Source organism: Trematomus bernacchii, unplaced genomic scaffold, assembly GCF_902827165.1.
Source record: "Trematomus bernacchii unplaced genomic scaffold, fTreBer1.1, whole genome shotgun sequence".
NCBI classification, from domain to species: Eukaryota; Metazoa; Chordata; class Actinopteri; order Perciformes; family Nototheniidae; genus Trematomus; species Trematomus bernacchii.
The window spans coordinates 7,389,642-7,405,555 of NW_022987616.1; the positions used below are offsets into that span (position 1 = coordinate 7,389,642).

Consider the following 15,914-nt stretch of genomic DNA (forward strand, 5'->3'; position numbering starts at 1 on the left):
CTCCCGGGACAATAACACACCTTAAAGATAAGCTCGCAGAACAATAACCGGGCAAATATTAGCTCTGGGATTGACCTCCGGATCTGAGTTAATGCTATCCCTGCTGACAGTTATTGTGATGGATACCTTTGTCTTTTGTTCGGCTGCAAAATGGGTTGCTTTTTGTGCATTTAAAAGAGTTATTAAACAGCTGCTATAGTTGTCATTCAGACATGTGCCAAAGGTTGCAAGTCAGGGATGATGTCAGACAGGAAATATATGCTTAATAATTACATTTTGAATGAGTTTCAGACCCTTAAAACACACGTTGAAGACATTTCGAACAACAACTCACTTCAATAACAACATGTATAAGGCAGTGCTCATGCATGCAGCCATACATCGCACGCACGCACGCACGCACGCACGCACGCACGCACGCACGCACACACAATGTTATTCATCAGGCAACAATCTCACATGAGACTTATTCCCTTGACGATGCTGGTAGAAATACAGGTTTAATCCTCAGTTAATGATATACCTTATCTGATAATCCTGCCTGATAGAGATTCCCTGAGGAGTTTTCCTTAATCTCTTCCATCAACAAGGAAGTCTTAGAGGTCATCTTCCTCCTCTCTGGTCACTTGCTTTAACAGAAGCAGAGCAGGCCTCCTCTCACACATAAGGAGAAGCTTTGACAGATGATATACAGTACACTGTACACCGTGTTTGGTGCAGCTTGTTGGAAATGTCAAGAGGCCGTTAACAATAAGGTCAGCGCTGAGCATTTGAATTGATGGAAAGGACATGAACGCTCAGGTGCGCTGCTTAACGTGTGGGATATACAAGATATACAGTCTGAAAAAACAAGTCCAAATACTTCAAAAATATTGCACAGATGCCATCGCCAGACTCCATATTTGCACTTGCATACAGCCTCTGTGTTTACGACTGCTTTTGGGTGATTTGGTTTACTTTGCAGATGTTTGACACTAGAATCGATTCAGATGCATTGGAGAGTTGTCACTTTCTTCCACGTACACGACAAAATATACTCAAATGTGACAATGACCCTAGCAATATGAGTTGATTGAATGGTGTCTACATGTGTGTTGGCTCAGCAGAGACGACATCAATTAAGAATACATATTTGAAAGCAGTACCGAATGCCTTATTGGAACATTTGCAACTACTAAAAAGCTGGAGTGTAGGTTTTTTTGCATGTAAACAAGTGTCTGTTACTTTCAAGCTTCAGTCAAACATATTCACAGAACACAGATTGAGTCAGGAGAAGCTTAATTGACCTATTTTTCCAGAGTTTGCGACCCTTACATACAGGCACGTGCACACATAAGTTACATCAGCATTTACAAATTCACACACATTCATTCAGAGACAGAGGCTGCCATACAAGGTGGCAAATGCACAGGGAGACACACTTTTACACACATTTACACACTTTTACACACATTTACACACTTTTACACACCCTTTGCAGAGCCATTGTAAGCAAGTTGAGGTGAAATATCTTCCACATCGAACATTTTGACATCGAACTACCCATCGTCCGATTGTTGGACGACCAGTGTCCACTTCCTGGATTCTGTGACTACTTTTAAGCGTCTTTGAGCATTAGGAAAAGCGCTATAAAAATCCCATTTATTATTATTATTATTATGACTTTACTTTGCACCAGACTTATACAAAACAGCAGCTAGGAGTATGGTGGAAAAAGTCCAAATGCACGTCAAAATCCTCGGCATTAAGAGAAAGGATTGAAGTAAAAAACTGTGATTAAAAGCCATCTTGTTGGCTATGTACATGTATTCTTCTGTGACTAAAAGGGATGTTTTTTCACATTTCCCCCCTCCTAACGACAGTGTCAGGTTTCCAGACACACATACAGAGTGAGTGTCTGGTCACAGGGGGAAGTGTCCTGCCTCCATCAGAGCCAGAAGCTGCCTCTCCACTATTTAAAGCCCAGCGTGAGCGAGAGGAGAACATCTGACTGCAGCTCATCTCCAGCATCACACACAGTGAGTACTACAACTCTACTCTAATCAATGTGGGAACTTTACTGCGAATGATCAGGAAACTCAAAGCCTTAATCACGATTTTAGGAGTGTTTTAGATGCTGACAAAGCTGTTTATTGTGGAAAATATGTTAAAGTTTGAAGCTTCAGCTGGAACTTCACTCAAAAACTGAAAATATATGATGTAATTTGAGGCAGTGAGAGATCCAACAAGTGTCCACATTTAGCGCGGCTGCAAACTTCCCTATTAAATATATTGTTTTCATTAAAGACCAGCATTGATTTATTCATATTTCAAGTTATATAATCACTTGTATGCTCCATAGTCAGTATCGAATGTGAGTTTTTACATGTGATTATAATTCTTTGCAGCAAAAAACCCCATTTTTAATAAGAAATCCATAAATTATTCAACTTTTTTATATGTAAAGTCGTTTTTTATGAGCATATGTGTGACTAATACTCCTGTACGGTTACATGTAATCACTGTAAGACGAATGCTTTGCATACAGATATATACAGTCTTTGTTAAATGTGATTATATTTGTTTTCCAGCTTTAGTAAATGTGTTTACGAGTGGCCATTAGCGGCCTTCCTGCATCGTCTGCAAACAGATGAGAGGCTCACATACAGACACACAATGACACGTATTTACCGAGGCTGATGGGAAGTGATGGGAGGAGGACATGCTGCGGGTTTCATCAAATTAGAAAAGGAGAATGCATGGTTTTACCGTAGCAGGAAGTCCTGTCATCCTTTAAAAACACTGTGGTGAAGACGTTGGTGGGTTCAGAGTAGAGGCTCTGAAATATTGATGGGTCATAATGGAAAACATTGGGTTTCTTATTACAGACAGGTGTGTGAATCTTTTTAATCGTTGTGAGTCCCCTGAAGCCTTGAGTCAGAGAAATATTTCTACTTTCTCTTCAATTACTGCTCAGGAGATTTAGTAATGTGCAGCGCTGCCTGAGGACAAAGGAAGCAGATCAGCTCACAGTGGTCAGAGTTCATTATTGATCTACTAACGGAGAAATATTCTGATGTTCTTGCACGCTTTCACGGTGAACAACGAACCAAAAAACAGAGAAAAAGTCTTGATGAATTGATGCAAAATGGGGGGGTTTGGTTAGAGCAAAGAGGGGGTTGTCTTTATAATATGAGGCGTCACCAAATCTCCTAGAAGATGTAGCTTGCGTCATCTATTCACCACAGTCGTCTGAAGCGAAAATCGGCAACATCTCTTGAAATCTTGAATTGAGCGTCCGAAAGCAGCCAACTCTCACACAACTCATGCATTAAAGTATATATCCTACTACTTTCAAACACATGCATTTTCACTACAATAGTTTTAATAACGAGTAGCACACCTGCACAAAAGTGTTGTGTGAGGCAGAGAGTTTGTTAACAGATGTTTTTAAATAGTTTAGTTGTTAAAACTCAGCCACCATTAACCAAGACTTCATTGACAAACCTTTCCCCTAAATGAAAGGTAACATGAGGGTAACTGATCTACAAATGGTCCTTTTGTGGCTAAAAGAAAAGAGCATTAGCCCGTCCGTTCAGGTGAACTGACCCGTGCAGTTTTGCTTAAATATTTGAACGCAGTCTGCACTGTAAATCAAGAAGGCAACAAAACATAATGCCTTCCACCAACAAAGGGTAAAAACCTCAGTGATCCGTCACACTTCACACTGCATAAGGTCGGGGGGGGGGGGGGGGGGGGGTTTCCAATGAGAACTCTCCGGAGTAATTTGCCCACCCAAAATGCCATTTGTTGTTTGGCCTTTTGAAGTGACTGATACAATTACAACGCTCCCGCTCAATCTCCCTCGCCCAGGATCACTCAATGACACCTGGGACAAAGAATCTACCCGCCGCCCCCCTGCTGAGAACAAACATAATTGCTTTTCTGGATCTGAATGCCCTTCAGGGTAAAAGACAAAGTCACTGAGCTCGAATCCCCTCGTGGAGAGAGTTATCTGCCCTCTCAGTGAAATCACACTCTACAGCTTGAGCATGCTTCATATACGCTGATATTAAAACTGCTGTTATGTGCATGAGATGACAAAAGTACACACATCCTTTACTTAAGTAGAAGTACAGATACTCGTGTTTAAAAATAATCTGGTGAAAGTAGAAGTACTGACTAAACTTCTTTACTCAAGTCAAAGTAAAGAGGCTTTGAAATGTACTTCAGTAAAAAGTACCCATAACTAGCAGCTGTTTTAAAGAGTACCTGACCTCCCTTTATATTAATAGAACAATAATGTCATTGTTAGCTAATGAATGTTTCCATGCTGAACAACGGCAACATGACAACGTTTTCATTGGTCCCTCTTCTTTAGAGAAGACCAGGAAATGATGGATACACGGATCGTGTTCAAATCAATAGGCACGCAATGACTCTAAATAATAATGATCACGCCACCAAACACACATTCAAACTAAAGGAACCAGCCTGTTTGGGAAATGTGAGAAGTAGAAAGTACAGGTATTTGTGTTCAACATGTAAGAAGTAGAAAGTACAGGTATTTGTGTTCAACATGTAAGAAGTAGAAAGTACAGGTATTTGTGTTCAACATGTAAGAAGTAGAAAGTACAGGTATTTGTGTTCAACATGTAAGAAGTAGAAAGTACAGGTATTTGTGTTCAAAATGTAAGAAGTAGAAAGTACAGGTATTTGTGTTCAACATGTAAGAAGTAGAAAGTACAGGTATTTGGGTTCAACATGTAAGAAGTAGAAAGTACAGGTATTTGTGTTCAACATGTGAGAAGTAGAAAGTACAGGTATTTGTGTTCAAAATGTAAGAAGTAGAAAGTACAGGTATTTGTGTTCAACATGTAAGAAGTAGAAAGTACAGGTATTTGGGTTCAACATGTAAGAAGTAGAAAGTACAGGTATTTGTGTTCAACATGTGAGAAGTAGAAAGTACAGGTATTTGTGTTCAACATGTAAGAAGTAGAAAGTACAGGTATTTGTGTTCAACATGTGAGAAGTAGAAAGTACAGGTATTTGTGTTCAACATGTAAGAAGTAGAAAGTACAGGTATTTGTGTTCAAAATGTAAGAAGTAGAAAGTACAGGTATTTGGGTTCAACATGTGAGAAGTAGAAAGTACAGGTATTTGTGTTCAAAATGTAAGAAGTAGAAAGTACAGGTATTTGGGTTCAACATGTAAGAAGTAGAAAGTACAGGTATTTGTGTTCAAAATGTAAGAAGTAGAAAGTACAGGTATTTGGGTTCAACATGTAAGAAGTAGAAAGTACAGGTATTTGTGTTCAAAATGTAAGAAGTAGAAAGTAAAAAGTCGTCAGAAAAATAAGTATTGGAGTAAAGTACTGATACTAGAAAAATGTACAGTAACAAAGTATTTGTACTCCACTACTTCCCACCTCTGTGTGCATCCATGTGTGTGTGTTTGTGTTTTTTTCAGACTCCCCTCATGCTGAGTCTCCGCTGAGTGATGAACTTTGGCAGAGATCTGACCCGACAGACCAGTTCTTACACGTACGTGATTGAAGACGAGGATCAAGCCCTGGCACCTCTAGATGTATTCGAGGTGAGAATGAGTGGCACCAAATTCTATTCATTTCTTTAAATTCGAACAATTGCTTTGGCTCTTTTGTCTCAAGTGTTCATGCAATCATCACAAAACCTTTATGGGACTTTACAGCCTCATCAAAGTCTTAAAAAGGTCGCCCAAAACCATACATTCATGTTTCAAAACAAGTGTTATTATCCAATGCACCAACATTAAAAGTTATGATAGTTGCATGAGCTGTACTGGTCAAAATGTTAATGGGATATACATGCATGTCTGTCACATTTTGACCATTGAATGCATCGTTTTGCATACAGGATTCAAGATTCAAGGCTTTATTGTCCGTGCAGTGTAGATATGGCAATGAAAAACGTAAGAACAGGCTCCTCCAACAGTGCAACATGAATATAAACTGGATACCACACCCATAAAACTAGTCAAGACGACCCTACAGCCCGTGCAGACTGGGGTCCAATTAAGTACTTTTCCCATTACAATAGGCGCTTTCACACCGGAGTACTTTTCCCTTTTAGTTCCGATAGTTCCTGGGATGTTGCATTCACACCAAAAAGAGAACTTAGTTCATGAAAACTTTTCCCCCCTTTGTAGTGCCTGCTAGAGAGGTGGGACTTTCCTGGGGAGAAAAAAGTTCCAATTTCTGATTGGCTGGGCGAATTGCAAACCACGCCCCGTAAAACTCGGAAAAGTTTTGTGAAGCCGCCATTGTATTTGCTGGCATTAGCATTATTAGCATTAGCATTAGCCCCGCGCACCAACGGAGAGAGACTAACTTATGGCAACACAAAAAAAAATATGGGAGCGGTGGAGTGATGAGGAGGTGTCGGCGTTCTGGCGTTTTAGTCGCTGGGAGTCCCAGCAGCTTCTACTGAAGCCAGTCCTCAACTCCGGGGACTTCCGGCCGGGGACTTCGGGTGGCAGTATACGCCGTGAAGTTGTTTGCGGCCTGCCAGTAAACCCAAAGCAGAAGAAGAAGAAGTGACGTCAGTGGCTTCATTTGCGTAATCTTCCCTCAGGGACTTATTCCGGTGTGAACGCGATCTGCTCTTTAGTTCCATGGGGGTACTAAGTGCTGGGTACTAAGTGCTGGGAACTAAGTGCTGGGAACTAAGTGCTGGGAACTAAGTGCTGGGAACTAAGTGCTGGGAACTAAGTGCTGGGAACTAAGTACTGGGAACTAAGTGCTGGGAACTAAGTGCTGGGAACTAAGTGCTGGGAACTAAGTGCTGGGAACTAAGTGCTGGGAACTAAGTGCTGGGAACTAAGTGCTGGGAACTAAGTACGGCAAAGTACTTGGTGTGAAAGCGGCTATTGACTACAAAGTCTTTGAAGATTTGGCAGCATTCACCAAAAACCAAACTAGTTTTTTTAGTAATCAAATATCCAGCAATGTTCAGATCAATTACTTATTTATGTTTTAAATAAAGGTGAATGTATTCTTGTATTAATATCATTCTATAAGCATAATACGTTACATAGTTTATCTTTTAATTAAGGCTGTCTTTTCACAATAAAATGGTCCTGACGTCCTCTACATACTGTAACACTTAAAATGTAATTTATTTAAAAAAAGTCTAAATTGCAAGATGTTTTTTTAACCCTAAATAGCTAGGAAAATAAAAATAAAAATAATTGGACGACACTTTTTTTCCTCGGTTCCCAGGAGGATATAGGACATAAAACAATAAAATAGTGCAAGCGAATGTTTTGAGATGATGGCTCAAAGGATGCATGATCACTGGGATCAGTTTCGATCATCCTTCATGTGCTAATGGTTATTGTGCTAATTGCATGCTAACTCTATTTGTGCCAGAAACAACACAAACGTATGTATTTCAGAAAATCACGGGGACACAGATTTGGACTTATGGTTTTAAAGGATTGAGAAAGAGAAGCCACAAAGATGCTGTTTCTCTCTCTAAGTATTAACAGCATAAGGAGTGTTTATATAACCCCCCCCCCCCCCCCCCAGTAATCCTGACCCTCTGTAACCTTAACAGAAGTCATCATGAAGACTAAACCTAATGACATCTCATCTGTTGTGTAATTGTGTAACACAAGTTCATTTAAACTGGGCTGAGAATTGGGTTACACTTTCTATGGCGCCTGTGTCTCTAAAGGACAATTGTTTCCCCAAAAGAAAGTGGCTTTGCAATGTTTGTAAAACTCAGCTTTAAATATGAACATTTCACTAAACAGAATGATTTATAACCTGTGGACAACTCCCACCCAGAACCATTCATGGTGAATAATACACATGGTTGAGAAAAACCACCAAAAATCTCATTAAAAGACCACGTAATTAACTTATTGCAACAGAGACGAGAGACTTGAAGCTGTCATTTCCTGTTTGCACGGCATCAATTCTCACTTTGATGAAATCAGAGCCGCACTAATGGAGAACGGATCACTTTCTGTTGATTGTATTATGTTGGGAAAATAGTGAATGTACTCTTCCAACATGAGAGTACACATCATAACAAAGGTATCCCAACTGTAGCTGTGAACATGACAGGATGTGTGATTACCTAGAAGAGCATCAGGACTGTTTGAGGCATATGATAGCTATGTGATTAACATGATGATTCAGCCTCTATGGAGATAGACATATGACAAGCATGCTCATTTCTGACGTGGAGCTAATCTGAAGTAAACATTGAATACTGCTTTCTATTCCTCCATCTTGTGACTGTGTAACTCCCTCTCTTGGATATCAGCATGTGAAGGACACTGTTCAGGAACTAGTTGATGCTCTGTATGTGATGACTCCTTCCATTCTGGAGAGGATCACAGATACATGGATCCTGAGATTGAAGCTCAAGCCGGGGACCTATCTCCTAACATATTACGTCTTTTTTTTGTCACAGTTGGCTGAGAAGGGGGACCTGGCGCTGCTGGAGAACCTGGTGAGGAAGAGCCCTGAGGTCCTGAGTGAGAAAGATGAATCTGGAGCGACTCCTCTTCATCACGCCGCCGCGGGGGAACACATCCCCCTCATCCTCTTCATCAACTCTGTCATCGAGGCGCAGGGTGAGAACAATCTGCCATCCATCACACACTCAGGTGGAAACGTGTGTGTCTGTGTGTGTGTGTCTGTGTCTGTGTCTGTGTGTGTGTGTGTGTGTGTGTGTGTGTGTGTGTGTGTGTGTGTGTGTGTGTGTGTGTGTGTGTGTGTGTGTGTGTGTGTGTGTGTGTGTGAATCACCATAAAGCTGTATGACCAATCATTTCTGTTTTACCACTCTTAATTTCCCGTATTGAACAACACAATAACATATAAACGTGTGTGTGTGTGTGTGTGTGTGTGTGTGTGTGTGTGTGTGTGTGTGTGTGTGTGTGTGTGTGTGTGTGTGTGTGTGTGTGTGTGTGTGTGTGTGTGTGTGTGTGTGTGTGTGTGTGTGTGTGTGTGGCAGGTGTGAACAGCTGTGATGAGCATGGGAACGTGCCTCTTCACTGGGCCGTGGAGAGGAACCGGGCGGAGAGCTGCCGGGCGCTTCTGGACCTCGGGGCGGACCCAAACCTCCTGAACACGGCCCTGATGTCCCCGCTGCACCTGGCCCTCAGCCTGGGGCACAACAACCTGGTGGAGGTGAGGGGAACGGACTAAATAACGTATATTTATAATAATGCAGACTCCTTTGTGCACCAGTCAATCCTCACAGTAAATACAGAGCTGAATCACAGATCAAACGCATGCTACAGGGTCTTTGAGCATGTTTTTCTCTCAGTCTTAACACCAGGTAGGGCCTTACTTTTCCATGAGATAAAATACAATTCAACATGTTCCAATTACTGACACACAGGAGGTACTGAATGACTTTCTCAAACCAAGCTTTAGTTGCACTAATAGACCTGTATTGTAACAGGAAACCCAACGTAACACTACGTTTGTTTCATCAACTCGAATGTATAAAAGCCTCAGTCTGTTCAGTGTCTGCTGCTCAGACAACAGAGCAGCTTCTTTCCTCCTAAACGCCACCATATCAATAGTTTATCAATGCCCAGCAACACAAACCTTTCCACTGGTCAACAAATGTACTTTGTTTAGGAAAAGGTTGTGGTTGAGGCTAAAACAATAATGTTATTACTTGACATACACTTGTGACGTTTGCTAAGTACATAAGTTACGTAACGTAAGGTCAAATGTTGACGTATGTTTCCCTCCGGACACACACAGTTTTGTTGACATCCTCCCCACGCAGACTTTCTCACTCTTTATACTCCGTCACCTGACTTTCCTGAACATCCTGGCTCATGATCACCTTGGATGTTTACAAATTATCACCATCCTTAGCATAAAAAGACAACAACAACAACTGCATTGCATTTAACAATGACAATAAATCCCCTCTGAACCTTGAGAACAGACAGGTATTTGCTGAGTCATGTTATCACATATTTTACAACACAAGGACCCGTCACTCCTGCAGCTGTAAAGTCGACTGACAACTATTTCCAAATCTGACAAAGTGTCATCTTCTCAAAGAGACCTTGTCCCGTCATCCCTGCAGCACCAGCCTGACACATAACGGACGTTAAAATGTGTGTGTGTGTGTGTGTGTGTGTGTGTGTGTGTGTGTGTGTGTGTGTGTGTGTGTGTGTGTGTGTGTGTGTGTGTGTGTGTGTGTGTGTGTGTGTGTGTGTGTGTGTGTGTGTGTGTGTGTGTGTGTGTGTGTGTGTGTGTGTGTGTGTGCAGCTGCTCCTGTCCCACAGCACTACGGACATCAATCTGCAGGGAGATCTGGGAAACACCCCTCTGATCCTGGCCTGCTCCCTCAATAACTACGAGGCTCTCAGCACATTGGTGTGTACACTACAAAAACTCTAAATCTTGCCAAATATATGTGTCTAATATCTAGTCAGAATATGTCTCTCCACCTGATATAAGACATAATAACTTCAGAAGTAACATTGCAGTGAGATATCAGAGGCCTGTACTACGAAGCTGGATTTTCGCTTAGCCGGCTAACTTCAGGGAAATCTCGGGCTTTCCGGTCCTACGACGCTGGTTCTCTTTTTAGCGGGCTAGATTTCCATGGTAACTTATGCTGAGCGGCTAACCTGCTCCGGAGCAGGTTAGGTTGCAGGCTAAGAGATCAACTCAGTGAAAGCACTGCCTGCTGACCAATCAGAGCTCCGTGTGCGGAGTTTAAAGCGATCAATTCATATTACAGGATAGAGGAAATACAGAAAAACTGCCGTTGCAGGAAAGACGGCCGGCAAAAATCAACTGACTGTGTGAACGTGAACATTAATAGAATATCCCCTCCCATCTTCAGAGCAATCTGACTATTATAACATTAGCGTTAAGAAAGCTTACTTAAATATCTGCCACAACATAAGTAACCGGATCAGAGTAACATTAAGTACAGTCCGCGGCACTGTGAGTGCAGACGTCGATGTGTCCCATTATCATTCATATCATATCACATCATAATGTATCATATATTTCCTTATTTGAGTCAGCTGAGCCGTATCTGGCCGTGCAACACTCACAGTGTCACATACTGTATGCAGAAGTATTATTTTAAGCAACACATTAAGTTGACGAAACACTCGAGTCAAATGTAATTAAAGTCAGATCGTGTCTTGGACGGGGCAGTGATATCATAAACCTGTTAATGTACGCATTCAAACACTTTCTCTGTTACCAGCTGTATTCACCTTGCAGGTGCAGCTATGTGGCTTTGATCCTGGATAAAGTGTTTAAGTCATGGATGTTTAAAGTTTAACTTCTTCATATTTGACTAATATTAAAGTTCACTTTTCATTCAGGAAGTATGACGCTGCGCTGTCAGTACGCTTGTCCGTGTTTGTGATTGGTCGAATGCTCCAGACACCACCCCTTTCATGTGAACGCGCACCTAACTAGATAGGACACGGCTGGCTTGAGCGATCCACTTGATAACCAGCGTCGTAGTACAGTTTAGCGAGAGCGCGTATGTTTTGGATTGGGCCAACCGGCTAACTCAAACATATCCAGGTTAGGTTGAACCAGCTTCGTAGTACAGGCCTCAGGTCTTGTTTTTAGACAATGCTTCATCTTGTTAAGTCAAAACATCTGATCAGAAAACAGAAAACTTTTGAGTATTTGCGGATTATATTATAACACAACATTTCCTGATTGTGGTAAAATGTAGTTCTAAATTAGTTCTCCAGCTAATTACAAGATCTGATTTATCTAAATATCCCGTCTTATTTCAAGAAATCTTACCAAGCTCATTCTCACTTGTTCTATTGGCAGATTTTTGTACTTATTTCAAGTGAAAACACCATGTTTTCATTATTGTTTAAGTTGTTTTTGGAGCAGCATCTTTTCCAGATGATGCATTCAGGGTCCTGCATTCATTCAGTGTTTCTGTACGTTATGAGGCTCTTCTTTATACTTTATACTGTCTCTGTCTCAGATTTGTCTCTTGTTTTGTCTCTCAGATAAAGTATGGAGCGAAGCTTTGCAAACAAAACAAACTCGGACATTTCCCCGTTCACGCAGCTGCCTTCTCCGGTGCAAAAAAAGCCATGGAGGTGATCCTGAACGCCGGTATGACACCACAGATTGATCTATCACACAGAGTTTAGTGATGAGGAGAATGAGAAAGTTTGTACGAGGTCATACACAGTAATACAGGAGAGAGTTCACCTCTGAGACATTTAGCAGAAAGTGCCTCTCTGTACACACACACTGACACTGTTTATCCACAGTGGGGGGTCTGCTTGGAAAATCTTCTGTTGTTGGAGGAAGGATTAGTCAGAGCACAAAATATTTATGGTATTGAGGAGATTGCTCAGCTGGGTTTGGTGGATTTACAAATCCAAATGGACAGTTACTCACAGGAAAAGCTAAATAATAAAGTCAGGAAGTTGGCTTTGTGACACGTCAGAGTACTAAATTGCTTAATCCTAGTTTGTCTTTAGAAAGTCAGACAAGAATGGGTTGAAGGAACGTTTTAATTCAACGAAATGTCCTGGGAACTTTAATGGGATCTTGACTAAATGAACGTATTTTTAATTCCTACCTTTCTCAGATAGCTGTCTTCCCTGGAGAACCACTTCAATTGCAAACTAGGAAACCTTCATTATGAGCCTCTTAAGTATTCAGTGCATCATTCACTATTGAAACCGTTGATTTAAATGTCTGCTGTCAGGTTCGAAGGCAGGCCACGACATCACGGCTCACATCAACTACTTGGACAAGTCCAACAGCAGTCCTCTGCACCTGGCCGTACGAGGAGGAAACATCGAGGCCATCACCTTCTGCATCGCTAAAGGGGCCAAAGTGGACCAGCAACAGGTGAATAAACTACACACACATATAGTATGTAAATCTACCAGAGATGACAATAGTACACACATCCTTTTCTCAAGTAAAAGTAAAGAGGCTTGGAAATGTACTTAAAGGTAGGGTAGGTAAGTTTGAGAAACTGGCTCGAGATACACTTTTTGTTATATTCCATGGAATTTTTGTTATATTCCATGTATGTTCCATGAACATCCCGATAGCAATGAATATCTTAAGTGCTTTGACAAAAAATCCATAAAAAAATATCATCTGTGGAAGCCGTAGTACTGTAAAAAGTACGACCAATCATCTGAGCCGGCCCGGCTAAAATGATTGGATGGCCTACCTGCCTGTCAGCCTTCCATCTGTGCACAAACTTATCTCGTGCCCTCATTGGTCATGTGCGCGTTCGTGTGTGTTGGAGGAGGGGCTCTGGAAGGAAGTGGCAGATTTTCTCCGGTTGTGTATTTTCAAATTCTAGCGATCTCGAGCTGGTTTCTCAAAATTACCTACCCCACCTTTAAGTAAAAAGTACCCATAACTAGCAGCTGTTTTAAAGAGTACCTGACCTCCCTTTATATTAATAGAACAATAATGTCATTGTTAGCTAACGAATGCATCTTGTCATGCAAGAAAGGCAGAAACATGTGGTTGTCTGCGGTCTAAACAAATCCTGGAAGCTGCATAATACACACATCTATCTGTCTGCATGTTTGCTCACATTTGCATTGTGTTTTGACTCAAAATCTCATCAGTGTACACCTGTAAAGCGTGTCTGTTCTGTCAGAGCGTGTCACCCTTCTCGGTACGATGGTTATTATGTCTCACTGAAGCTGGAGGACAATAATAGCTCTGATTTGTTCAATTGATCTGCACTCACTGGTTATCTCATTAAAGGCTTGTGTTACAGCCTGTGAGTCTGGGAGAGACTCTGCTAATGTTACACAGGGGAAGAGTACAAAATGAGAGTGTAGTAGTGAGTACATGCATGCATACTAATTCCTGTGGGTTGTTTTTATGTTTGGCTCTCAGACATGCACTTCAAAAACAAAAAATCTTGTCTAATATCTAGTCAGAATATGTCTCTACATATTACATTACATGATGCTTGTTAGACGCTTTTATCCAAAGCGACTTACATACTCAACACTGTGGACAATCCCCACAGGAGCAATTTGGGGTGAAGTGTCTCAGGGACACAACGACATGCTGACTGCAGTGGGGTTTGAACCTGTGACCCCCTGATCTGAACACCTACGCACAACTCACACACCTGATATAAGACATAATAACTTCAGAAGTAACACTGCAGTGAGATATCGGGTCTTGTTTTTAGACAATGCTTCATCTTGTTAAGTCAAATTATCTTATGAGTTGTATCTCAGATGAAACACATTTTTTAAAAACATATTTATTGGAAAATCACCAACGAACATCAGAAAACACAAAACTTTTGAGTATTTGCGGCTTATTTTGTAACACAACATTTCCTGATTCTTGAAATATAGTTCACAATTAGTTTTCTCCCAGCTAATTACAAGATCTGATTTATCTAAATATCCCTTCTTCAAGGAATACACACATCCTTTACTCAAGTAGAAGTACAGATACTCGTGTTTAAAAATACTCTGGTGAAAGTAGAAGTACTGACTAAACTTCTTTACTCAAGTAAAAGTAAAGAGGGCTTTGAAATGTACTTCAGTAAAAAGTACCCATAACTAGCAGCTGTTTTAAAGAGTACCTGACCTCCCTTTATATTAATAGAACAATAATGTCATTGTTAGCTAATGAATGTTTCCATGCTGAACAACGGCAACATGACAACGTTTCCATTGGTCCCTCTTCTTTAGAGAAGACCAGGAAATGATGGATACACGGATCGTGTTCAAATCAATAGGCACGCAATGACTCTAAATAATAATGATCACGCCACCAAACACACATTCAAACTAAAGGAACCAGCCTGTTTGGGAAATGTGAGAAGTAGAAAGTACAGGTATTTGTGTTCAACATGTGAGAAGTAGAAAGTACAGGTATTTGTGTTCAACATGTAAGAAGTAGAAAGTACAGGTATTTGTGTTCAACATGTAAGAAGTAGAAAGTACAGGTATTTGTGTTCAACATGTAAGAAGTAGAAAGTACAGGTATTTGGGTTCAACATGTAAGAAGTAGAAAGTACAGGTATTTGTGTTCAACATGTAAGAAGTAGAAAGTACAGGTATTTGTGTTCAACATGTAAGAAGTAGAAAGTACAGGTATTAGTGTTCAAAATGTAAGAAGTAGAAAGTACAGGTATTTGTGTTCAACATGTAAGAAGTAGAAAGTACAGGTATTTGTGTTCAACATGTAAGAAGTAGAAAGTACAGGTATTAGTGTTCAAAATGTAAGAAGTAGAAAGTACAGGTATTTGAGTTCAACATGTAAGAAGTAGAAAGTACAGGTATTTGGGTTCAACATGTAAGAAGTAGAAAGTACAGGTATTTGAGTTCAACATGTAAGAAGTAGAAAGTACAGGTATTTGGGTTCAACATGTAAGAAGTAGAAAGTACAGGTATTTGTGTTCAACATGTAAGAAGTAGAAAGTACAGGTATTTGTGTTCAACATGTAAGAAGTAGAAAGTACAGGTATTTGAGTTCAACATGTAAGAAGTAGAAAGTACAGGTATTTGAGTTCAACATGTAAGAAGTCAAAGTAAAAAGTGGTCAGAAAAATAAGTAGTGGAGTAAAGTACTGATACCAGAAACATGCACTTAAGTACAGTCACAAAGTATTTGTACTCCACTACTTCCCACCTCTGGTTGCAGGTGAATGTTTGTTATGTTTTCACGTGTAATGGATCCATGTTATGCAGCATGACAGGTCGACTCCGCTCCACTTGGCGTGCACGCAGGGAGCCACGGAGGTCGTGAAGCTGATGCTCTCCTCTGTAGAACGAGTGGAAGAAACCATCAACCTGAAGGATGGAGCCAATCAGACGCCTCTCCACAGGTGAGCCCCCCCTCCAATGTATTTGATATTTTACACTAATCTCTTCAATGGTACTGTTAGTGTACAGTTTTTT

General features: G+C 40.8%; 1 protein-coding gene across 1 annotated transcript in view; it reads left to right on the top strand.

The window, feature by feature from the left end:
* Nucleotides 1-1,973: 1,973 nt before the first annotated feature.
* The window catches only part of trpa1b (transient receptor potential cation channel, subfamily A, member 1b), a 39,040-nt gene continuing 25,099 nt past the window's right edge, over nt 1,974-15,914 (top strand). The window contains exons 1-8 of the mRNA XM_034132431.1: nt 1,974-2,018; nt 5,449-5,574; nt 8,442-8,604; nt 8,987-9,162; nt 10,270-10,377; nt 12,006-12,114; nt 12,719-12,864; nt 15,705-15,841. Of these exons, the coding sequence (XP_033988322.1) occupies nt 5,479-5,574; nt 8,442-8,604; nt 8,987-9,162; nt 10,270-10,377; nt 12,006-12,114; nt 12,719-12,864; nt 15,705-15,841 (935 nt within the window). The 5' untranslated portion in view covers nt 1,974-2,018; nt 5,449-5,478. The remainder of the gene's footprint in view (nt 2,019-5,448; nt 5,575-8,441; nt 8,605-8,986; nt 9,163-10,269; nt 10,378-12,005; nt 12,115-12,718; nt 12,865-15,704; nt 15,842-15,914) is intronic.